The sequence below is a fragment of the Aspergillus wentii genome (genome assembly GCF_001890725.1).
Source record: "Aspergillus wentii DTO 134E9 unplaced genomic scaffold ASPWEscaffold_8, whole genome shotgun sequence".
Taxonomy (NCBI): Eukaryota; Fungi; Ascomycota; class Eurotiomycetes; order Eurotiales; family Aspergillaceae; genus Aspergillus; species Aspergillus wentii.
Window position 1 is genome coordinate 1,949,834 of NW_024467839.1, and position 23,284 is coordinate 1,973,117.

At 49.9% G+C, this 23,284-nt stretch overlaps 8 protein-coding genes across 8 annotated transcripts; 6 read left to right on the plus strand and 2 right to left on the minus strand.

Annotated features, from left to right (window-relative positions):
• Positions 1 to 94: 94 nt before the first annotated feature.
• ASPWEDRAFT_119813 (chromosome segregation protein SMC) lies at positions 95 to 3,928 on the minus strand (the record flags this gene model as incomplete). Its single annotated transcript, XM_040828941.1, has 5 exons — positions 95 to 387; positions 443 to 2,340; positions 2,395 to 3,605; positions 3,662 to 3,821; positions 3,891 to 3,928. 5 exons carry the CDS (start codon positions 3,926 to 3,928, stop codon positions 95 to 97), a joined length of 3,600 nt encoding a protein of 1,199 aa, XP_040685247.1.
• A 333-nt stretch (positions 3,929 to 4,261) lies between these two features.
• ASPWEDRAFT_696909 (serine/threonine-protein kinase RIO1) lies at positions 4,262 to 6,489 on the plus strand. Its single transcript, XM_040839064.1, has one exon. The coding sequence runs from the start codon at positions 4,316 to 4,318 to the stop codon at positions 6,023 to 6,025; it is 1,710 nt and encodes a 569-aa protein (XP_040685248.1). The 5' UTR covers positions 4,262 to 4,315; the 3' UTR covers positions 6,026 to 6,489.
• Positions 6,490 to 6,625: 136 nt separating this feature from the next.
• ASPWEDRAFT_45534 (autophagy-related protein 17) lies at positions 6,626 to 8,595 on the minus strand. The gene has a single exon (XM_040836563.1). It carries the CDS (start codon positions 8,471 to 8,473, stop codon positions 6,812 to 6,814), a length of 1,662 nt encoding a protein of 553 aa, XP_040685249.1. The 5' UTR covers positions 8,474 to 8,595; the 3' UTR covers positions 6,626 to 6,811.
• A 934-nt stretch (positions 8,596 to 9,529) lies between these two features.
• On the plus strand, positions 9,530 to 12,379 carry ASPWEDRAFT_163708 (F-box/WD repeat-containing protein). The gene is made up of 2 exons (XM_040829854.1): positions 9,530 to 10,299; positions 10,360 to 12,379. Exons 1-2 carry the CDS (start codon positions 9,898 to 9,900, stop codon positions 12,043 to 12,045), a joined length of 2,088 nt encoding a protein of 695 aa, XP_040685250.1. The 5' UTR covers positions 9,530 to 9,897; the 3' UTR covers positions 12,046 to 12,379.
• An 82-nt stretch (positions 12,380 to 12,461) lies between these two features.
• Positions 12,462 to 13,309, plus strand: ASPWEDRAFT_72480 (uncharacterized protein). Its single transcript, XM_040839247.1, has 2 exons — positions 12,462 to 12,625; positions 12,689 to 13,309. The coding sequence occupies exons 1-2, from the start codon at positions 12,556 to 12,558 to the stop codon at positions 13,219 to 13,221; spliced, it is 603 nt and encodes a 200-aa protein (XP_040685251.1). The 5' UTR covers positions 12,462 to 12,555; the 3' UTR covers positions 13,222 to 13,309.
• An 895-nt stretch (positions 13,310 to 14,204) lies between these two features.
• ASPWEDRAFT_32200 (putative C6 finger domain protein) lies at positions 14,205 to 15,782 on the plus strand (the record flags this gene model as incomplete). Its single annotated transcript, XM_040833624.1, has 1 exon — positions 14,205 to 15,782. The coding sequence occupies one exon, from the start codon at positions 14,205 to 14,207 to the stop codon at positions 15,780 to 15,782; it is 1,578 nt and encodes a 525-aa protein (XP_040685252.1).
• Positions 15,783 to 16,953: 1,171 nt separating this feature from the next.
• On the plus strand, positions 16,954 to 21,545 carry ASPWEDRAFT_32201 (putative ubiquitin-specific protease UBP12; the record flags this gene model as incomplete). Its single annotated transcript, XM_040833625.1, has 4 exons — positions 16,954 to 18,457; positions 18,513 to 19,915; positions 19,977 to 20,700; positions 20,764 to 21,545. The coding sequence occupies 4 exons, from the start codon at positions 16,954 to 16,956 to the stop codon at positions 21,543 to 21,545; spliced, it is 4,413 nt and encodes a 1,470-aa protein (XP_040685253.1).
• Positions 21,546 to 22,177: 632 nt separating this feature from the next.
• On the plus strand, positions 22,178 to 23,023 carry ASPWEDRAFT_32202 (RibD family protein; the record flags this gene model as incomplete). Its single annotated transcript, XM_040833626.1, has 1 exon — positions 22,178 to 23,023. The coding sequence occupies one exon, from the start codon at positions 22,178 to 22,180 to the stop codon at positions 23,021 to 23,023; it is 846 nt and encodes a 281-aa protein (XP_040685254.1).
• Positions 23,024 to 23,284: the final 261 nt, after the last annotated feature.

Below are 23,284 nucleotides of genomic sequence, written 5' to 3' on the forward strand. Positions count from 1 at the left end.
TATCCCGCCCCATCCAAGCAAACCGAGTAAAAAAGGTGTGTACAGTTCCACCCAGCAACCGTCGCCTCTCTTTCAATTAGGCGAGAACTCGTATCTATGACTTCTGCTCTTCAACAAACTTAAGTGCTTCTTCTCTCGACACGACATCAATCGTACTGGCCTTCTGTCGGAAGCTGACTCCGTAGCACTTCTCGGCTACATGTAGCATCTCTGGACGGAAGGTGGTACAGATGAACTGTCCGTTGGTCGCATCTGAAATGGATTTGAGCATCTGTGCCACAGCGGTTCGGTACTGCGCGTCGAGGTTGGCATCGATTTCATCGAAGAGGTAGAATGGTGCTGGATCACACGCCTGGATTGCAAAGACCAAGGCAAGGGCGCAAAGACCTGTTCAAAAATCATCAGTAAGTAATCCATGGAAAAAATGGAACGCAGTTCTTACTCTTCTGTCCACCACTTAGCTGTTGGATGCGCTGCTGGTCATCATGTTTACTGTTGAAGCTCACGCTGATACCAACACCGATGTAGTTCTCCACGCTCTCCCGGGCTTGTTCATCATCTGAATCGAGCTCGTCATCCTGTCGAAGAGCACGGTCGGTCTTTCGTTGGATGATCAGACGTCCACGGCCTGCTGGTACGAGCTTTTCGAAAACATTGTGGAATTCGCGGGACACCTGCTTGAACGTTCGTTCGATAGCTTCGTCTTTTCTCTGGTCAAGCACACTAATGAGGTCGTCGATCGATTTCTGAGACGCATCCAGTTCCTCTCGTCGCGTGGTGAGGGTTTCGCGTTGCTTCGTGAAGCTGTTGTATTGTTCGAACGCCTTCTTGTTGACATGCGAGTATTTTTTGAGGGATTCGTTGGTCTTATGCAACTTCTTGACAACTGTGTTGGAGTCGGCATTCTTGTACCGGGTGAAAGCCTCGTCTGGGAGAACTCCCAAGTCACGGATGTTAGCAGCACATTCAGCAGCCTGCTTTGTCAAGGCAGCCTTCTTCTGCATGCTCTTCTCCATGCGACGTTGATGCTTCTCGATCGACTTCGCCAGATCCTCCAATTCTCGTCGAGTGTCTGCATTCTTTTGCTGCAGCTCAGCCACCTGGGCGTTGCCTTGCTCAATTGAATCGTCAACCTGTTGGAGACGCTGACCGAGCTTTTCTAAGCTCTTGCTGAGGCGTTTCATTTCACGCTGTGTCTCCTTCAAGTTGCCTTGCGAGTCATCATCCGCCATATCGAGATCCTGGCCGACAAGTTGGTCAAGACGCGGGTTGAGGTTTTCTCGAAGCTCGACCTCAAGGATTGATTTCCGGGCCTCCAACTCGCTGCGTTGGCCAGAGAGTTCTTGGTATTGTTTTCGAAGTTCCTGGACTTCACCACTGAGAGACTCTAGGCGTGCTTCTTCTTCACTGCTGAGGGCTTTCTGGAAGGGCGAACTCAATTCGGCTTCGAAAGATTTGATCTGGTCGCTCAGAGCAGCCAAGTTTGTCTCAATGTTCCGCAGAGCTCGCCGTTTAGCATCAAGGTTGTCATTCTTCTTCTGAAGGAGGTCGCGCTTGCTCCTCAACTCCTGTCGCAGTGGCCCGCTACTATTCTGTACTTGCTGTCTCTGTTGCTCAAGCTTCTGCAGCTCACCAACAGCTCTAGTGATGACTTGATCCAGCTTTTCAAGTTCTTTCCGGATTTCCGACCCACGGTTCTTTTTGGTTTCATGCTCATCCCTCCACTTTGCCAAGTTCTTGACTGCGTCAAGACGGGATGACCGAGAATCATGGAAACCACCGGTAAGGGCACCTCTCTTATCAGATCGATCACCCTCAGGGGTGATAGCATTGACACCATGACTGCGTGCATACTGAGATGCAACCTGCAAGTTCGGACAAATGATAGTTTTGCCAAACACATGTTGGAACGCTCTTTCATAGGCAGGGTCAAACTGCAACTTGTCAATCATGGGAATCGTGTCACTTGCCCTGGGCATATTGGTGGGCCTGTTTCTCAATCTGTTCAAAGGCATGAATGTAACTCTCCCGGCCTTCTCGCTTTGCAAGATCTCCAAAACCTTGGTAGCGGTTTCATCCGTGTCGACAATGTAGTGGAACAGACTCTGGCCTGCCGTAACTTCGACAGCAGTTCGGTATCGATCATTCACTTCAAACAATTCGGCCATCGTCCCATATACACCTTCGAGGTTGTGCTGGCGCTTAATCCTACGGACAGCAGCAATTCCGCGACTCGTGTTGTGATCCATCATGTGTGAAAGGTTGCGATCTGCTCGATCGACTTCCTGAGAGGCATTTGAGAGCACAGAATCAAGTTTTGCCTCTTCTCTCCAAAGTTCTCTATAAGAGAATTAGTTTGCGCCCTTTGTACAAGAAGCTAAGGGATAAACGTACTTTCTCTGGTCCATTAATCGGTCTCTCTCGTCCTTTGCAGATTGGACCTGTTCCTCCACTGAGTGGATCGTGTCTCCTCTGCCGTCGATTTGGTTGCGAATACGTTCAGTTTCCGGCTCCAGTGACGCGATATCACTCTCAAGTTCCTTGATATCCTCCTGGGTTTGCGACATCACCCCCTGAACTGTCGAGACAGAGTTGTAGTTTTCCTTGATTTCCGCGTTGAGCCACTTGTCCCGCTCCGACTTATTCCTGAATCGTGAATTTCGGCCCTGCTTGGCGTATAGTCGTTGGCGTGATGTCTCAGCTTCATTGAGCTGCGCCTTAACATTGTCTTCATGGTCCTTAGCAGAGTTGAAGCGAGGAATGAGTTCCTGGAGTTCGCTTTCACGCTCTTGAATTGCAGCCTGAACGGATTGCAAATCTTCGTCCCGACGCGCCTTCAATGACTGCGCAGCAACTTGGTTGTCAGAGAGCGATTTGGCTTGCAGTTCGACCTGCGCAAGAGCTTTCGAGGCTTCACGGCGTTCATCTTCCAGTTGAGATTTGTCCACTTTCAGGAACTCGATCTGCTGCTTGCACTCCGCGATTTCTGCGTCAATCTGAGCCATATCCTTCTCACCCTGAATGAAGCGGTCACGGTTCATGTCTGTATCTTCGACGCCGGTTTGCCTCTGCTCTTCAAGGCTGTCGAGAACACCAGCAATTTCCTGTTGCTCGCGAGAATAAATAGTATATTCCAAGCATCTTCTTTCCTTGTCCTTGTCTTGATAGTTTCGAAGTTCGTCTTTCTCTTCCTCCAGCTCGGCAAGTCGTTCGTTAATGAAGTCCAGAAGCTCGTCGATTTTCGCTCGCTTGCTGTTGGTCTCGTGCATGATTTTCAAGGATTCCGCACGGCGCGCTTCGTACACCTGGGTTCCTGCGACTTCTTTGAGAAGGTTCAAACGTTCAGAGTCTTTCATGTTAGTCAAAGCCGTAACTCGACCCTGGGGAACAATGTAGTAAGGGTTCGATCGCGAGAAACCGGCGGACTCGAGCAGATTCATCACGTCATTCTTTGTCGCGTTTTTGCGATCAAGGGTATATTCATCTTTCTTCAAACCGATCGTTCGACGAAGCACCACCTCGGGCTTCCCTGTGGGAAATCGGTCGTCGGAGTTATCGAAGATGATCTCGACGTAAGCCGACATGACTGCGGAGCCAGACCCTTCCTGTTCATTGTAAGCAAGCCAACAACCGAGGCGACGAGAACAAGGGAACGACATACGTGTAGTAGAGCCTGTCGCTCCTCCCTACCCATATGAGTATAGGCATCACTGAGGACGAACCGAATAGCGGCGAAGAAGTTACTTTTGCCGGAACCATTGCGACCGACAATCACATTGTGCTTGGGAGAGAACGGTTCGATAACCGTCTGATCTTTGTAGCTATGAGATTAAACAGAATCAGCTGAAGCCCACAGTAGCGATTGGCCCTTCCAAGATTAGGCAACATACCTTTTAAAGCCTTGGATGATAATTTGCTTGACGTACATATTGACAAGACAGCGCGCGACGCGAAAGAATTTACAACAATGACAGCCAAAGCATCACGCAGCCAGCGTAGTCACCCGAGATCCAGGAGCAGATGCCCTGAACGTTCCTGGCAGGGCGAACCGTTGATGGGAGGAAGATCGCAAGCTGGCAGGGGAGATGATGGCGTCTCTTGCGACGGGCAGCTGAACGGAACTGTCAAGATACGCGTGGACCATCGAAGATCCGCCTTCCTCACGCGTTGGACTCGGTGGCCGCGGGGTTTCTGCCGGGCGGTGAATCCTAAATTTGGTCCGCACTGATCCATAAAAAAATGCTTTTTCAACGCCCCTCATCCGCGATAAGCTGTTTTCCCCTAAACAAGCTCGGTGGGATTATCGCAGTTAGCAATGGCTTCCGCAGAGTCGAATCCGCAGACTGCAGGTGTTGCTGATGGCCTAGCGCCTTCGCACACCTATATCCCTAACCAAGGATATGTGAATCCTGATGGCACTACCCCTGCCGTGGCGGGGCAAGACCCGGAAGCGCAAGAAGGCGAGGAAGACGATGAGGAATACTACGATGACATTTTCGAGGAGGAGATGGATCAAGAGGACTTTACATCAGCGAATCCCGCTGATTTGACCAAAGCCTACAACCGCCAACGTAAAGTGAACGAACTTGCAGCAGACCCTAATGCCCCGAAATGGACATACCCCAAGACCAATACACAAAAGCCAACTATGAACACCTATGCATCTGTCGACGATGAGGTCAAATCTTTGACTCGTCATGCTGGCAAGATCAAGCTTGACGACATGCAGTCAGGAATGGCTACTCGTGGTGAACGTGGTGGCGACAGGGCCGACAGAGCAACGTCAGAGCAAGTGCTTGATCCACGCACACGAATGATTCTTTTGCAGATGATCAACCGAAACATCGTTTCAGAAATCCATGGCTGTCTATCAACAGGTAAAGAAGCCAATGTTTACCACTCTATCTCATTCCCCGAAGACGATGAGGACGGCTCCGCGCAACACCGTGCCATCAAGGTCTACAAGACCAGCATTCTCGTATTCAAGGACAGAGACAAGTACGTGACAGGAGAGTTTAGATTCCGACAGGGATACAGCAAGAGCAACAACCGCGCAATGGTGAAACTCTGGGCAGAAAAAGAAATGCGGAATTTGCGGAGAATTTATTCTTCTGGTATTCCCTGTCCAGAGCCTATCCACCTGCGACTTCACGTCCTTGTTATGGGCTTCGTTGGAAGTTCCAAGGGCATTGGTGCTCCTCGACTCAAGGATGTTGAGTTCGATGTTCCTGAACCGGAGATGAAGTGGCGCTCAATCTATATTGAGCTTCTCGGCTACATGCGTGTAATGTACCAGACATGCCGATTAGTGCACGCTGATTTGAGTGAATATAACATGCTCTACCACAAGGATCAGCTTTACATTATTGATGTCAGTCAGAGTGTGGAGCATGACCATCCTCGAAGCTTGGAGTTCTTGCGTATGGACATCAAGAACGTCAGCGACTTTTTCCGTCGGAAGGACGTAGATGTCCTGCCCGAACAGACTATTTTCCAGTTCATTATCGGCCACGCAGGCCCAACTACCATTGCACCATCAAATGAAGAAATGATCGATTTCATTGAGAAGCTCCTCGAAAACCGGACGGACGATGAGCAGCAGGATGCTGCGGCACGCGAGGTTGATACTGCTGTCTACCGTCAGCAATATATCCCGCAAACACTGGAACAAGTTTACGACTTTGAGCGCGACGCTGAGAAGGTTCGTGCGGGAGAAGGAGCTGATCTTGTTTACCATGATCTCCTCGCAGGCGAGAAATCGGCTGCCAAGAATGACGAAGAAGACAACGAATCAGACGCCAGTGGTGGTGTGTCTGTCTCTGGATCCGAGTCCGGAGAGGAAGACGGAGAGCCCAGGGACCCATTTGAGAAGAAGCAACCGCGTGGTAAACGCTTTGAGGACAAAGACTCCAAGCGTGATCACAAGGCAAAGGTCAAGGAGGAGAAGCGTGAGCAACGTGCCAACAAGATGCCTAAGCATCTTAAGAAACGTCTCATCTCTTCTTCATCCAAGAAGCGAAAGTAGTCGCAACCTAAAAAAGTTTTATATCATTAGATTTTGGGGCATTACTGGCATGGGATTTTGAAAATAATGAGCATGGTATCATGGGAATTTATGATCGGTTTTCTTTTTTGATTCTTATTTGATAGATAGATATTTGCATGAAGTCATGGATATATGCATATAACAGTGAAGTTACGTCTTTCAATTTATTCTTTTTTTTTAAGCTTGTGATGACTCACTGTGAAAAAATATGAAAAAATATATTCTTGTGGCATCATGCGGGGAATAAAAAGGCAACACAGTATAAAAGCAGGTTCATGTATTCAACTCGTTTTCTATCTTTATCCTAAAAAAGGGGGGAAAGGCCATTAATCAAACCCATCAGAGCTCTCTTTGAACATCATGTAGTCCATCACTATCACCAGACAGCTTCCATGTAGCATATCATCTCCAGCGCTTACATCTTGTCCCCAATGGGGCATCAGAGTATGCGTCTGGGGAGATGCTCATGGGAGTTTGTTCGGCGAGAAGATTTGGGCTTGATATCAGTACGGGATTGAGCCCGCCTTTTTATTCCATCATTCAGGCTGATTAATGGCCACTTTCTTAATGGAGGGGAGGAAGAAAAGAAGAAGCAGGTAGACAAATCTCAAAATGTTGGTCATGGCAAGACCTTTGAGAGATGTACGCGATAGTCCAGGGAGGATAGATGTGAAAACGAATCCAATTTCATGCTTCAGCTAAAAGGTAAGTATCGTAAAATTCATACATTCATGAGACTGGGAGGGAACCCGATCCAATCCAGAGTTAAGGGACATTTTTAGCTCGGGATTTGAGACGAGCAAAAGCCTGTTCGACCACCTGCCGAGGCAAATCAGGAATGACTTCACCGACATCAGTGTTCTCTTCTGGAGGTTGAATATTATGGGACCCTTCTTTGGGTTCACCTGCTACGGCCTCCTCTTGATCGGGATTCTGCTCAGAGGCACCCTTGAGGTTACCACCAGAGATGCGCCGAAACTCGACCCGCATCGGCTCTCGGCCAATTCCAGGCCAGATGTCAGATGGCAGAAAGTCACCCTGTTCCACGCGGAACGTTTCACGGGCACTAACATCCTCTTCATACAACTGATCAAGCTTGTGTCTGGTTTCACGAAGCACCTTCTCCACACGCTGTCTAACATGCCTCCGACGAGAGACTTCGAGAAGGAGGCCATCGTAGGCATCTAAAAACCCATCGTACAGAGAGTATAGAGCTGAAAGATTTGCCAAACCTTCACTGATACGATCATGCTCCTCGCTCCACACGCGGGTGAAGTTATGCGCCTGTGCTATGTATCCTGGCAAACGCGTAGAGGCAAGAGATGATAGGTGCTGAAACACATCAGTCGTGGCGTGATAGACAGAGAGCGAAGTATCCCGCTGTGCCAGGATGTTCTCCAAGACAGACTCCATGTCTCTGATGCGGTCTTGAATCTCTACCACAACGTCTTCTGCCTCGGCTGAATCCTTGATCAGAACATTCACCATCTCTTGGTATTCCGAATTACTTAGAGGATCAAGAGGAGCATTCAAATTGGCATTGATCTCCTCTTCAATGTTGGGACCAACTCGGCCGCTGGCACTTACTCCGGTGTGCATATCCCCGGTGATGGATTGTGCAGCCGCTCCCCCACCCTCTGTGTGCTTGACAGCTGTAACACAAAGGTCAAAGTGTCGGACCAGAGACTCTAAAAGGTTCGCCATTTCCTGCGCATGCATCTCCAAAGAATGCAGCATGGAAGGTATTGACGACATTGAAGGCAAACTGGAATTTGAGACCGAGGAGGTGGATGAAGACGAAGGGGACCTGGAAGATGCTAACTTTGTAGCAGCTCGGTAATTGCCCAAAGCCTCCTTGATTGAGCGAAGTTCCTCATCGAAGGCAGAGTTTGAGACATCCAGCTCTCCTTGTGCTGCATTTGTCCGATCTATTGACCTTTTCAGGGTTGCATTAAGCTCTTCTAAGACACGCTCGTCCACAAAATCGTGCAGACTTTTGGGCTCTTCACCCTCAGGTCGAAACGAAGCTTGAACAATCGTTTCCCTTAATAAATCCAACGTTTTTCTTAGTCGTACATCGGCAGCATCAAGACTCTTCAGTACATCTGAAAACTCTGACCGGCCTCGGACAGAAATCTCCTCGACCTCCGTCCGAACATTATAGAGAAGCCGCAGCTGATTGTTGAGTCCACGGCGGAGGAAACCCGTCCGCGCAGAGACAACAACGCTTTGTTCAAGCGCTGAGCGGGCGGCTGTGACGATCTCATTGGCACGCCATACATGGCTGATTGATGACAAAGATCGTTTGGCCGCAACGAGATGAGATATGAGAGTATCAAGCTGTGGAACCGGGGTCTCCTGGCTTTGCTCAGGCCCAGCAGCAGGGGGAACACCACTCAATACCGAGGATGACTGAGATGATGCCATGGCCTTCCACAGATTGCGCCAGATCCGTTGAGTGTGACGATAGGATTGCAACCCAATGTTGGTAATAGATGATATAAACGTGTCCTCGTAAACAATCCTGACTAGCAGGGAGGTACAGCCACGTCGTCACTGCAGGATAATTTTGCCCAACGGAAGATTGGAAAAAAAGGTCAATTCATGATGGCCTCGGAGAAAGAACCAAAGAAGGCCGTATGTCTGCGTAGAATTTCTTAGCATAATTGATTTCTATCCACGGAGATCCGGGGTGGGTGTGCATAGGAGATAGCGCTATCATTCCGCGGCGTTTGTCAAAAATGAGATGATGGGCCCAATAATGCCAATGATCTGACACGGTATTCACACAATACTTTGCAAAATTGCCTCTTCAATTGCACCATGGCAGGAAAACATGGAGCGCACGCAAGAAAGGATTGACACAATCAAGATGCAAATCAACACTAACCTTTGGAGAATGATCCACGCGTACTTTGTAACGAGTCTTCAAACAATAGCTGAAGATTAATGGGAAGTGCCGGTAACGTGATCAGAATGGCGTGATGAGGCTATCCCCACGGTCTTTTTTTGGGCACCGAGGTCGGAAAATACTGGGTTGTCGACAAATCCAGGGAGGACGAAGCTCAGGACAGGAAGTCCAGACAAACGTGATAGTAGCTGATGAACTAATCGTCTTAAGGACCCGCAGGTTTCCGGGTCTATGTTTATGCTCGCTCCCAAAGGCACCTTTTTAGCACCTCTAGACCGCTTCGAATCTCCGACAGCCGTCAAGTGGAGGATCTGCAAGCGAGGGAGACAATGGCGACGATTTGGACAAATTGGAGCACACCGCTAGAAACCAAGTGGACATGGCGATCAATCCTGTTGACGCCTTCAGATGGGCGGATGGAGAACTGGAGCAGCGGTGATGCGAGGCATGGCGGCGATGGCGCCATCAGATCACGTGCACCTACTGCAAAGAGATTAGCGGGGGGCAGAATCACGAGACTGGTCGTCTTGCTTGCGTGATTCCGCGCGATGAAGAACGAAAGAAGAACCAGTAAAGATTTCGTGTTGAAAGGCGAAAAATAAGATTGACTCATGATATTCGTCTGTCCCACAGACCGTGGAGTATTTATGCAGCGGTGCTGCTGATATTTGACGTTGGGCTGGCCCATAATTTAAGTCCTTTTAATCTCCCCCATACTCTGCCCGCTGTCCTGGGTTATCTCAGCCCGCTTTCGTTCCTGGGGACCTCGTCGTCACATCCGCCACCTCCCTCTCCTCTCCCTACCTGAGATTTTCCTAGTCGCTAAGATTGATAATATATCTATCTGCTTGATTCCTCTCTAGTGACTGGACTTTGTCTGGTCTTTATCTATCTGAAGACAGACTAGCTTGTGAATATCGATCGCTTTAGTCGCAACGCCATGCAACGCCACGAGCCATCACTGGACAATGATGGCATTCCTTCACAAGCCCTCCTGAGGAAGAAGTCGCACGCGGAGGACTACTTAATAGATTCATCGCAGAGTGTCTCCAAGTCGATCTTCGGTCCTTCTACGGAGGATGTTGATGCGGATTCCGAGTCGAACGGCTCTGCGCCCCACAGTTTCGACAGTGCAGAAACGACTACACCCGTGAAGCTGGCGAACGAGAACAACGTCGCACCATTCCTCGCAAAACACATCCCTGAACAATACGCGCGCCTAAGCTCACGATTTGACGATCCGATACCCGCACCGGCGAACTCGAGATATTGCTATCGCCACAGACCAGATCTTAAATGCAGACGACAAGCTGACGAGCCCTCGATGGATTTGTTACAACGGGTATGATTTTTCTCCTGGATATTGTGATGACGACGTTGAAGGCTAATTTGACTTACAAAGGAACTCGAGACGCTTCCTCAAAGCGATCAACAGGGCATTGCCCATGTTTGGTCCCTTTTTTCCGCCGCGCCAGCCAAGCACCGAAAGCTCATGCTCCAGGGGATCATGGCTCAGTGTTGTTTCCCGCAGCTTTCCTTCGTGTCCACCACCGTCCGGGATCTTATCCGAATCGATTTTCTCACCGCGCTTCCCCCTGAAATATCATTCAAAATCCTTTGTTACCTTGATACTACCTCCCTCTGCAAAGCTGCACAAGTCTCTGGACGTTGGAGGGCCCTAGCAGACGACGACGTGGTCTGGCATCGGATGTGCGAGCAGCACATTCATCGCAAGTGCAAGAAGTGCGGGTGGGGTCTCCCGTTGTTGGAACGCAAGAGATTGCGTGAGTCGAAACGTGAAATTGAGTTGCGCGCCACAACGTGGGCCATCAATGGGCCCTCTGCAGGTGCAAGCCCCGTAGCAGAAATCGAAGATAGCCTTTCCCCCGCTGCCGAATCCGCGCCTACTGGCGCTAAGCGAAAGCCTGAATCTGTCGAAGAAGAGACGGCAATTGTCAAGCGCCAATGCACTGCGTCTCCAGCCCCAGAGAAAGAGGAGGACTACTTCAAGACCCGTTACAGGCCGTGGAAAGAGGTTTACAAGGATCGATTTAAGGTGGGCACGAATTGGAAATACGGACGATGCACAATGAAGGTGTTCAAAGGTCATACCAATGGTATCATGTGTTTGCAATTTGAGGACAATATCTTGGCAACCGGGTCCTACGACGCTACAATCAAGATTTGGGATACCGAGACAGGAGAGGAGCTGCGAACCCTTCGCGGACATCAGTCCGGTATTCGTTGCCTCCAGTTTGACGACACTAAGTTGATTAGCGGCAGTATGGACCGCAGCCTGAAGGTGTGGAACTGGCGTACAGGAGAGTGTATTTCTACCTACACTGGCCACCGCGGTGGTGTCATTGGACTGCATTTTGATGCCACAATTCTTGCATCTGGATCTGTGGACAAGACGGTGAAGATTTGGAACTTTGAGGACAAGTCGACGTGTCTCCTGCGTGGTCACACTGACTGGGTGAATGCGGTTCGAGTTGACACAAAATCCCGAACTGTGTTTTCGGCGTCTGATGACTGTACCGTTCGACTCTGGGATCTGGACAGCAAGAACTGCATCAGGACTTTCCACGGCCACGTGGGTCAAGTGCAGCAGGTCATTCCCCTGCCGAGAGAATTTGAATTTGAAGAGCACGATGCGGAGTGCGAAAACGACAACGTTAGCACTTCAGGTGACAGTGATGCCGGTACTCCTAGTTTCGAATCGAACCCATTTGCGGCTCACTCGTCGCCTTTTGGGCCATCATTTGACAATGGACGTCCGGCACCGCCACGCTACATGGTCACCAGCGCATTAGACTCGACGATTCGTCTTTGGGAGACGAGCACGGGCCGATGCTTGCGCACGTTCTTCGGCCACCTGGAAGGTGTCTGGGCTTTGGGCGCTGACACCCTTCGGATTGTATCCGGCGCAGAAGACCGCATGGTCAAGATCTGGGATCCCAGAACCGGCAAATGCGAGCGAACCTTTACTGGTCATTCCGGCCCAATCACCTGCCTTGGACTTGGTGACAGTCGCTTTGCTACTGGCAGTGAGGACTGCGAAGCACGAGTGTACAGTTTCCGCAGCTGAGACGTTTTAATTTTTTTTTCATTTCTTGTGTTGTTTTCTTATTTGATATCCAGCCGAGGCGCCGGTTACGTCCATCCATCGGCCTTTTATTATATTTTGCTTCTTTTTTGTTTGGTCGATGACGAATACCCCTGGACTGGCGCCTGTTGAAACTTTGTTATGGATGATCAGTTTTGATGTCATTTTGGGATTTGGGGGTTACGAAGGACATGAGCTTGGTGTTTTGGCGTTTTGAGAAAAAGGTGTTGCATGCATAAACATCCATATCATATGTAATTATCAATTTCGGTTTCTCTATCTCTATCTTCAACGGAATGAACTATCTTTTGATGTCTACCATGCGTATTTCAACCTCTCATCTGTGGCACCATCCATGGAAGCCTCAGCATAGATTGCATCATATCAACGGCTACACTGAGATTTTATCAACTCTACAACTTCCTACCTAACTACCTAACTACCTAACATACACATCTCAAGTCTACAAATCTTACATACAGAACAGCCAAAATGGCGAACCCCCCAGCATACAATGACCTCGAAAGCGGCCAAGGCACACCCTTGGACGAGTTAAACACAGGTAAATCCATCGATATATAGATCCATAGCATGCCATCCCAACTAACAAACCACCACCATCAAGCAACATCCAACAACACCCAAGACAGACCACCCACCACAGCCACCCGCAACAACAACAACAACAACCAAAACCAATCCCAACCCCCCAAAAAACCACGCCCAGGAAGAATACAAGCCTGGTATAAAAGTCACCGGAACTTTCTCCGCGACTTCGGCATTGACGCATCCAGGGCCATTCTGGGTTCCGTGGCTCTGGTCTTCATCGTCGCCGTCCTGCTCATGCTTATCTTGATGATTGTATGGGCATTGGAGGCGATCGTCGTGGGGATGATGGGGACTGCTGCTGAGGCTAACGTGCAGCTTGCGTTGTTGCACAAGTTGAAGGTGACTGTTGAGGAGTTGATTGTACTGCAGGCGGCGGCGGAGGAGGAGGAGAAGAAGATGAAGGAGGGGCATAGTCAGGAACAGGAGCAGGAGCAGGGTCGGAAGAGGGATGGTGGTGTAAAGATTACTTCGACGGAGGTTGAGGGGGAGAAGGATGGGATTGGGTCGATCGATAGGCTTTGGAGTGAGGTTTTGGGGTTGCCGTTGTGATGTTCTATTATGGATCTAGGATGGATGGTTTGCTTTGGTTATGGGGATATACTAAATATGGACCTCTACTAGTGATGAGCTATTGCTTATGAAGATGGATAAATAGTTATTGATTCGCTGTTTGCATGTCTCCTTAAAGTACTCTGTAGATTGACAAGATAATTTGATGCTGTAACGTAAAAAACCCTTCACTCTAAGATATATTGATAGCTTCATATAATATAACTATATATCCTCAAATGAATCTTCAACAGTCAATTTTTTTTTTTTTTAAAAAAAAAAAAAAATAGAAGAAAAAAAAAGGCAAAAAATAATGGAAGTTGGCATTGGCATCTGCGCTAAACCGATCTACCTACTTGAGAGGATGATGTACTGGCCAATCAGAGGGCTTGTATACATGATAGTGAAAGGCTTCAAATAGCGAAGGCATTGTAGCTCAAGAATCAGCAGTTGATCGGGGAGTTGATGAATGCCGTTGGCCATCGAGAATGGGAAATGAAATTTCGTACTGAACGATGCTGTCCTGCTGCAGTGTCTGAGGTTGGTGATGGTCGCTCTCCATCTTTACATCTCCTGCAGGATAGACGAGTATCTGTACCAGCATCAATCAACCGATCTCACTTCGAACAATTCATCTTCGACCCTTGATTGTCGATGAAAGCGCTGTCACTGAAACAACTTGTCACGAGGATATATCTATCTCTCAGATATAAACCCAGATTATCTCAGATTGGTGATCGGTATGTTCGTCGCAGATCTTACTTTTCCTCATTGCGAAGTGGCGATATCAAAAGCGACGGTGATGCCTCACTGAGGTGTTCAACCGCAACTTCGGTTCGTCTGCTTCTGCTATTCAGACAATCCACCCTCACCAGTTAGCCACTCGTTACACTTCAGTTGAGAGATTCTCCCCCCCTCGGATGGGATACGTTATAAACCCACGCCTCCCCCGACCAGTCCTTCCTCCCAATGATCTCCCTACGATGGCATACACCATTCAAAGACTCCAGCAAGTGAAGCGACTATTCCTCGGCGTGAAATCTACCCATTACGAGAACTTCGACGATTGGATTCGAACCAAATATTCCCTGCGGAAGCGAACGACTCAAACCCAAACATTATGTTCCACCTGGATCGACAATGACGATACAGACGACTACGACCCTCGAGCTGACAAGCGGGCGTTGAAGAGAAAGTGTCCGGCTCGAGTAGATGATTCGGGATCCAGTAGACCAGCAAAAAAGGCCAGACCTCCATCCAGATTGATCGTGACGATGTGCATAAAGTCTGATGCTGGGAAGGCTTTTCTTTCATCGCTTCCGTTTTATCATGATGGTCCTCACCATGATGGAGGGGGCTTGATGGAGATTGACGCCGTCGGTTCAGCTTCAGGATCGCGATATGCCTTCAGAAAGCGGGATAAAACGAACGATGCGGACATCGATGTAGACCTGGGTCACCCGGCAGCCCGAGGATGCAAATCATGCTGGGAACTCAATCAGGAGTGTTCGCTTTTGGACAGCCCGCTCGATTACCCTTGTGAGTTTTGCAGCGATGATGAGATTGACTGTGTGCTCATAATTTCGCCAGTCTGGAAGAGGACGTGCGAGAACTGCAAAAGGATCAAAAAGGGCTGTTCCTATAACCATGAGAAAAGTGACCATAGCTTGCCGTGTAGAATCTGCCAGCAACAAGGAATTCGGTGCATTGCTGGTCCTGCAAAGTATATACCAAAAGCCTCTGAACCAGCGCAAGATAGCCAGGTTGGTAGCCATTCTGGAACCGAGGAAGTTCCAATTCAAGCCGTTCAACCTCAGCCTGCGGACAACCCTAACGAAACTGGATCTGCATCTTCACTTGCGAGCGAACCAAGTGAGCCAAAAGAATCAGAAAAAACAGGCAGTATTGGTATAACTCGCATGATCCAGACTTCTTATGCCCACCCAATGGACTTTGCCTATGAACCTCCCGAAGATGGAACTGATCCCTGCAACTGGTGCAACAATTTTATATACGGCCTTGTAGGTCTAGGAAGAAAAACAGTTGAAGTGATGGACTTTGGCGATGGCAATTATTATGAAGTCGATGGTGGCCATGTAAGCCAAGGTCACAAGCCCAGCCGCATGTGTGTGACATGCGCCCTCGAGAGAATCCATATCATGCGATGCTCGAGTCATCGAGTCATCCCCTTGCAGGGCTATGACATTGAATCTTTTAATTTCGACGCTGCGTTTGAGAGTCTAGTCCCTGGGCCAGGACAAGACACACCAGCGATGATAAATCCATGGTGCTCATTGTGTCCGAATCCGGCGTTTTATGGGTGTGCCACCACCCAGTCGGTCAACAAATTCCAGGAAGCAGTCGATGCCTCCTCTTCCGAGGCGACAGGATGCGGGTTGCTACTTTGTGAAAGATGCGAGTTACTCATGCGAGCTTATAATGGAAATCTTGCACGGGTCGTCGCAAGGACGAAACAGGAGGATGAAGAGTTTGGCTGTCGCGCTGACGTTGGCTTTCTTTTGCCTGGAAATGAGATGTATCGCTTCTATACCGACACATAGATTAAATACTGGTTTGACGGATTTGGAGATGCGTCAATCGTGATACCTTTGGCTTTTGATCGCCAATTTTGTTGAATCTTGACGATCACGGTCGGAGGGACCTTTTTGCCTGTCTTTGAACAACAGTCTGGATAAAACGCTTCAGCTGAATTATTATAATCTTTTTGAATAATCTGATCTTGCTCATCTGATTTCTGATGGTATTATAAGCCAACACTGCTGCTGATGGTAGATTCAGGTGATCGTGGAAGAAGATGGAGAACACTGGCCGTCAGCTGGTGGTGAATGAGGCAGTTTAAACCCCAACAATACCAAAGAAGACGAGAGAATGCTACGGTAGCAAAGGGACTGAATATTGATATCCAGAAAGAAATAATATCTCCATTCGATCGACTCTTTTATCCCAATTTGTCTTTTCCCTCCCTTTTCTCCCTTTCTTCTGCCACCGAAAACCACCACAAAAAAACATCATCAATTGCCTCTTCGCTGCCTTCCAAGCAGCTTCTGTATTAATTCTTCTTCTTCTATCTCGTCTTTTGAAACTCCTGATATCTCGACTACTTCAAGTCAGGTTAAAATCCCCCCACCGTACCGTACCCTCTTTTCGCTTCAACCACTGAGCGGCCACTGACTAAACGAGATCCCGCCGACTCTTCGGATTTTCTTTCTTTCTCCATCTTTCTTTTTTCCTCCCCTCATTTTTTTCTTGGGGCTCTCACCGAATCAAATTAATTGTCTCGACTCCCTAATTTTCCTCCCCCCAAACCCTTTCATCGTGCTGTCCAGAGCTGCCACGAGACGTGCGCAGCTCACCGTCACGACGTCTTCCACAAAGCGCCGTAAGGTTGCAGAGCCTCGCAGACCAGGAGCGCTTCCGGGTCTGTCCATCGCCTCGCAGGCCGGAAGACGTCACGGCCATCCTTCCTCCGAACAATCCTCCTCGTTGCCACCGAACACTCGACCTTCGTCTACCTCCGGTTCGAATCGGAGTCAGAGCGTCTCTGACTCCCCGTCTCCTCGCTACATTCCCGCCCATTTGCAGGACGAAGTGCTTGGGACTAGATCATCCAAGGCCGATTCTAGCTCCCCGACCCCGGAATCTGCTGGTAGTGTCGACTACCCCTCAACCGCTTGCGCTGGACTTACCCTGTCCAGCGACCCTGCTACAGACATGTCTGGCTCCGAGAAGCGAGACGGCAGTGCCTCTCCCACCGGCCGTGATGCCCGATCCTCCTCGCCGGTCAAACGGCCGGCGTCGGAAGTCGCAGATGTGGAGATGGACCTAGGCTCCGCAGGAAACGAGTCTCAGTCGCGGCACCCGGAAAACAACAACGCAGAGTCCATGGACACTGGTCCAGAGGACAATGGCCCGACTGCATCCTCCAACAACGTCTATCCCACTCCGTCCAGTATGGCGACCTACACCGCTCCTACGTCGACCCGGGACAGCTCCAAGTCCCAGGGTTCTACCTCCTCCCATGACCTGCCTACAATCGACGACCAGGTGGCCAAGGTGACTTGCTTCACGATGCAGCCGTTGAAGGAAAAGCAGAAGGGTTATGTGTTGTCCATGTCCTGGTTGAAGAGGGTGCTTGCTCGGAGCTCGACGCATGCAGACCAGACCGACAAGAGTGCTGCAGAAGGAGAAATTGGACCGGTCGATAACTCGGATCTTGTTTTGGTTACGGACCCGGGAACCTGCTTCAAGGATGAAGCTGGTGAGCCGTTCGTTCCTTTGCGACCTGGCTTGCAACTGGGTGAGGACTTTGAAATCGTCCCTCAAGAAGGATGGGACTTGATTATGCAGTGGTACAACCTGGCAAATCAATCACCGGCTATCGTTCGATATGCTCACAACACCAACGAAACTGGAGATCTTGAGAACGTTCAGTGGGAGATCAACCCTCTAGTTTTCACCGTTCTTAAGTTGGGCAACCCGACAACAGGAACCACACCCCAGACCCTCAAAGACAAGAACACACTGCCTGTCAAATTCCTGTCTAGCAGACACACCAACTTCCAGAAATGGCTGAAGCAGGCGAAGGGACTGGCCAACATCGACATGTCGACCAAGGTCCGTGTGTGGAGGATACTAGGCGGGCTTGGAAGTGCAACAGCGTCCGCAGCAATCACTCCGGCTGCTTCACGCAGTGCTTCCCCAGCCCCGGCAGCCTCTATTGTCCCCGGTGCTGGAACCAGTCTCGTACTGGACGTCAACTCTTTCCTGTCTCTCTCGGAGGGCGCCCAGAGAGAGTTGCTCGATGGCGCAAAGGACCAGACCGCGAACCCCAATTACAATGGTCGAATGACATTGGCTCTTGCCGGACTTGGTGGAAGTGAGGTTATTGTTCTCGAAGAACGAGTTGGGTCTGGAAGTGGAGAATGGGCCTCGGATGTTTCCAAGCAGACCCTCAGCCGCCTGGGTGTGCCATTGAGCACTCCCAGCACCACTGGCACTGCAAGTACTGCAAAGAACGCTGCGTCAACAAAACTCAAGAACAAGAGCCCTACGGCCAGTGGCAGGTCTTCTCCAGCCCCAGAGCCCGTGAGAGGAAGACGGAAAGATGGAAAGCCTCGTGGTAATACTGGACTGAGCAACCTTGGAAATACTTGCTACATGAACTCTGCTCTCCAATGTGTCCGAAGTGTGGAGGAATTAACTCACTATTTCTTAAGTTCGTATCTCAAACAGCATTCGCAATGTGATTACTCGTTACTAATACCCTTCAGACGATGTCTACAAGCAGGATCTCAATCCTAGTAACCCCCTGGCTCACAATGGTGAGGTGGCCAAGTCTTATGCAAACTTGCTTCGCATGATTTATGATGAAGCTGGCCAGTCTTCTTTTGCTCCCCGGCAACTCAAGAACACCATTGGTCGCTACGGTCCAGCCTTCTCTGGTTATGGACAGCAGGACTCCCAGGAATTCCTCTTGTTCCTCCTTGATGGGTTACAGGAAGACTTGAACCGAATCCAAAAGAAGCCGTATATTGAGAAGCCCGACTCCACGGATGAAATGGTTCACAATCGAGCGGCTCTAGTGGAATTTGCCTCCAAGTGCTGGGATATCTACAAAGCTCGTAACGATTCCGTCATTACTGATCTCTTCGCTGGCATGTACAAGTCAACCCTCCACTGCCCTGCTTGCGAGAAAGTCAGTATCATTTTCGACCCTTTCAACAACCTTACTCTCCAATTGCCGATCGAGAACCTATGGAGCAAGGAAATCTTCTACTTTGGTCTTCACAAGAAACCGGTTATCGTTGATGTTGAAATCGACAAGCACGCCAGTGTCAAGTCGTTGAAGGAACAAGTTGCAAGCAAGTTGGGTGCTGACCCCCAGCGTCTCATCATGGCTGAGATCTACAAGCACAAGTTCTACAAGATGTTTGACAACACAAACTCCATCGCTGACTGCCAAATTGGCTCGAGTGATGACATTGCCATCTTCGAGGTGGAGTCCGTGCCCACTAACTATAACCCGGATAAGGCCCCGAAGAGCTACTTCTCGTTTAGCCGCTCGGATGACAAGATCCCCAGCTTTGAGTCTCCCAAGGCTGACCGACTGTTGGTGCCGATTTTCAACCGTGTTGTGAAGCCTAAGCCAAACAACAACCGACAGTTGCAACGGTCTCTGTTCGGGGCACCGTCGTATGTTGTTATCAACCGGGAAGAGGCTTTTGATTACGATGCTATTCTTAAAAAGGTCCTGGCCGAGGTTGACACCATGACAACCCGTGATTTCTTTAATGAAGGAAACATGAACGGAGGCGACCAGCAAGAGGTAAACCATGAAGACTCGGACACCGTTATCATGAATGACGACGATGCGCAGTCGGCTGACTCTAAGATAAAGACATCTTCAGTAGAGGGAGAGGATGGTATGGTGGATGTTTCCATGCGGGATGCATCTGACGAGACGGATACCACAACTCCTTCCCAGGACGCCAACTCCGATGCCGACACCCCTTGTTCGGAAAGCTCCATTCCACCTGCTTTCCGCAATCTCTTTGATGTAAAGGTTGTCCGGACCGGCGAGGCTATACCTCTTGGATTCTCCGGTGTGGAAGAGAACAAGGAATACCCGTCGATGTCCGCGCGCGTCAAGAAGACTGTCCCTAAACGCAAAGAGGTAAGTCATGGATATGATTGCATTCAATGGCACAGGGCCTCTGCTAACAATAATGACGCAGTCTGAAACCGCCAATGTGAACGAACGCAAGGCTAGTGATGATTCTGACCAAGATGGAAGTGCTGGAAGTGGCTCGGACAGCAGCTCCGACATCTTCAGCCACACCAACCGCAACCAAACCCCCAAATCTGAGAAGTCCGAGAAGTCTACCGTTGAGGGACGTCCGTTGATCCGCCCTGGCGAGGGATTTGTGCTGGATTGGAGCGAAGAAGCTCATGATGCACTCTTTTCTGGAGATGCCAAGGACAAGGATTCTCTCTATGGAGCCCCTACGTGGACCAACATCGACCGTTTGCCCGATCCAGAGCTGTCTAAGCGCCGTGAGCTTCGACGGACACGGAAGAAGAAGGGTGTCACCCTCTACGAGTGTCTCGATGAGTTCAACAAGGAGGAAGTTCTCTCTGAGAACGATGCTTGGTACTGCCCTCGCTGTAAAGAACACCGCCGGGCAAGCAAGAAATTCGAACTCTGGAAGACGCCTGATATCCTTGTCATGCACCTCAAGAGATTTAGCGCCAGCCGTGGTTTCCGGGACAAGCTCGATGCTTTGGTTGACTTCCCGGTTGAGGGACTGGATATGAGTGGCAGAGTCGAAGCTCCCGAAGAAGGGGAGAGCTTGATCTATGATCTCTTTGCGGTTGACAACCACTATGGTGGACTTGGAGGAGGCCACTACACGGCCTATGCGAAGAACTTCATGACCGGCGAGTGGAACGAGTACAATGGTAAGATTGACAAAAACGAGCAAGGTGATTCATGAAGCGGCCTCGGAATGCTAACCTCTGTAGATTCGTCTGTCTCGAGAAACCTCGATCCCCAGAGTGTAGTGACCTCGTCCGCCTATCTGCTGTTCTACCGTCGGCGATCCGAGCGTCCCCTGGGAGGCAAAATCCTTGAAGAAATCGCTGAGTCCTCCCGGCCGGGATCACAAATGGGATCCCGCGCGCAATCTCCTTCGGGGGAAGGTCGGCGCCTCGGCGGCTCCTCCCGCAATGGGTCGTCGAGCGCTTTAGCCGGAGTCGGAGCAGCTCACCAAGCGGGAGATGGTGGTTTGCGAACTGGAACCCAACTGAGCAAGGGTAATGAATCGCCACCCGAATACTCCAACGACCCGGCATCCGGGGAGCAGACCCTAGGAAAAGCAAATCGACTGGAAGGTATGGACTTCGATGAAGATGAGTTTGGCGACGGAGCGCACTCCGACCCATTTCGCTTCCCGATCCCAAGTGAACCCTCGTGGTCGTTCGGCCCAATCACGGATGCTCATGGCCCTTCACAGATGACAGCACCTCCGGGATCCATCTCTGACGGCAACAATGATGATGACTTGTTCGACGACAACGCCAGCAACCAGGCAGTTGGTGGAGGAGACCTCGACCTCAGTGATTCCGATATCCGGTTGGCCTCTTTAGCTGACAGCCCAGGTGGGCAAGGAGGCGCATTCCCGGGAACACCCCTGGAGGAGGCTCCAGTCCAAGATATCCCTCCTCCGCTAGACGCCGATGACGATGAAGAGCTACCTGTGGTGGAGCTACGAGTGAACGACGATGATAAGATCGTTTCGGATTAATTGGAGACGACTTGTTTTGGACATGTGAAATGAGTAATTACGGCGTTGCGGTCTTTCGAAGACCGGTAATGGGGTCTGCAGCGTGGATGACGATTTAAATGTAGTCGATGACCGCCTGCTGCTTTTTTTTCTTTCGTTTTGTTCTGTACTGATGGGTCCTCATTTTACTTGATATCCGTGATGGGCCGCAAAGAAAAAGGGGGTTGTCTAGTAGCCAATGCTTTAGATGTTGGACGGGGCATGGTTTTCTTATATTACTCTGAAGAGTTGATAGATGGCATCATCGAGTCATCCTTGCATCTACGAGTTGGTTTATGGGAATTGGGGGCCTTGATCTTCATCCGGGCCTTTCGCATTGCGTTCAAAAGCCTTTTGTGATTTTTCGATTGATCGGGATGGTAGAGCAGCTTTACCCACGCTGCGTTGCATCAAAAGATTTTGTTCTTTGCTTTTATCAATAAATCTACGTAAGCTCGTCCAGTATTTAAATTAAACAGGCAGATCAGCCCTCCATATTAAAAGAACTCGTGGGGGTTTATGGGTCATGTGACATCATCATATGTGCCCCTCCACCGAAGATATTATATCTTCAATAACAACAGCCATCCCAACATCTTATCAGACATCCAAACATGGCAGGTCCTCCCAGAGATGCCCTGGAATTTCCAGACTCCAATCGCGTTTTCCTGGAACCTCACCTCCCACCCAAGAATGGAGAAGAAACAGACAATGGCAAGCCCAACCTGCCCTTCACCACCCTCACATTCGCAACATCACTGGACTCGTCACTGGCCGCCGCACCAGGCACTCGCACAGTTCTCTCAGGACCCCAGTCTAAAGCAATGACGCACTACCTCCGCTCCCGACACGATGCCATTCTAATCGGCGTCGGGACAGCAGTTGCAGACGACCCGGGCTTGAACTGTCGGATCCAAGGCGTGGGTGGGTACGGCGGCGACGGTCTATCAGGACAGCCCAGGCCGATTGTGATCGATCCACGCGCGAAGTGGGATTTCACGGAGGAGTCCAAAATCTTCACGCTCGCTAGAGAAGGCCAAGGACGTGCACCGTACATCATTACCGGATTGCAATCGCCCCCGTCGGCGAAGAGGGAGTTGTTGGAGAAGTACGGCGGGAAGTTCATCACGCTTGATATGGTGACTGCGGCGACAGATCAGTCCGCCAGGCTCGATTGGAATACGCTACTTGAGCGTCTTAAGAAAGAAGGTCTCAACTCGGTTATGATTGAGGGAGGCGGGACGGTCATCAACTCCCTCCTGGAAACGGCATACCAGTCACTCATTGATTCGGTGATTATTACGATTGCTCCGACATGGCTGGGTCAGGGTGGTGTGGTGGTTTCGCCGAAACGAGGCGTTGACGAGAGTGGTGTGGCTATTCCAACTCCACGTTTGACGGGCGTCAAGTGGTATCCGTTTGGAGAAGATGTGGTTCTCTGTGGGAAGATCAAGCCTTGATGGTTTTGTTCTCTGAAGGTGTGCTGATTATTTGAAGTAAAGCACGTACATATTTGTTTCTGGGAAAGTCCAGCTGAGCGAACGCCATCATGTGGTTGTATATACTGGATATGTGAATAGAAAGGAGTCAAAAGAATCAACAGCAGAAAATCGCACTCAGAGATTTGAATTCTGTCCTGTACAGCTGCTGTCCTGTCCTCCGAGAAGAGCGCAGTGAGATGATCATCTTTATTGACCTTGAAGCTGTTTCACGGCGGTAGA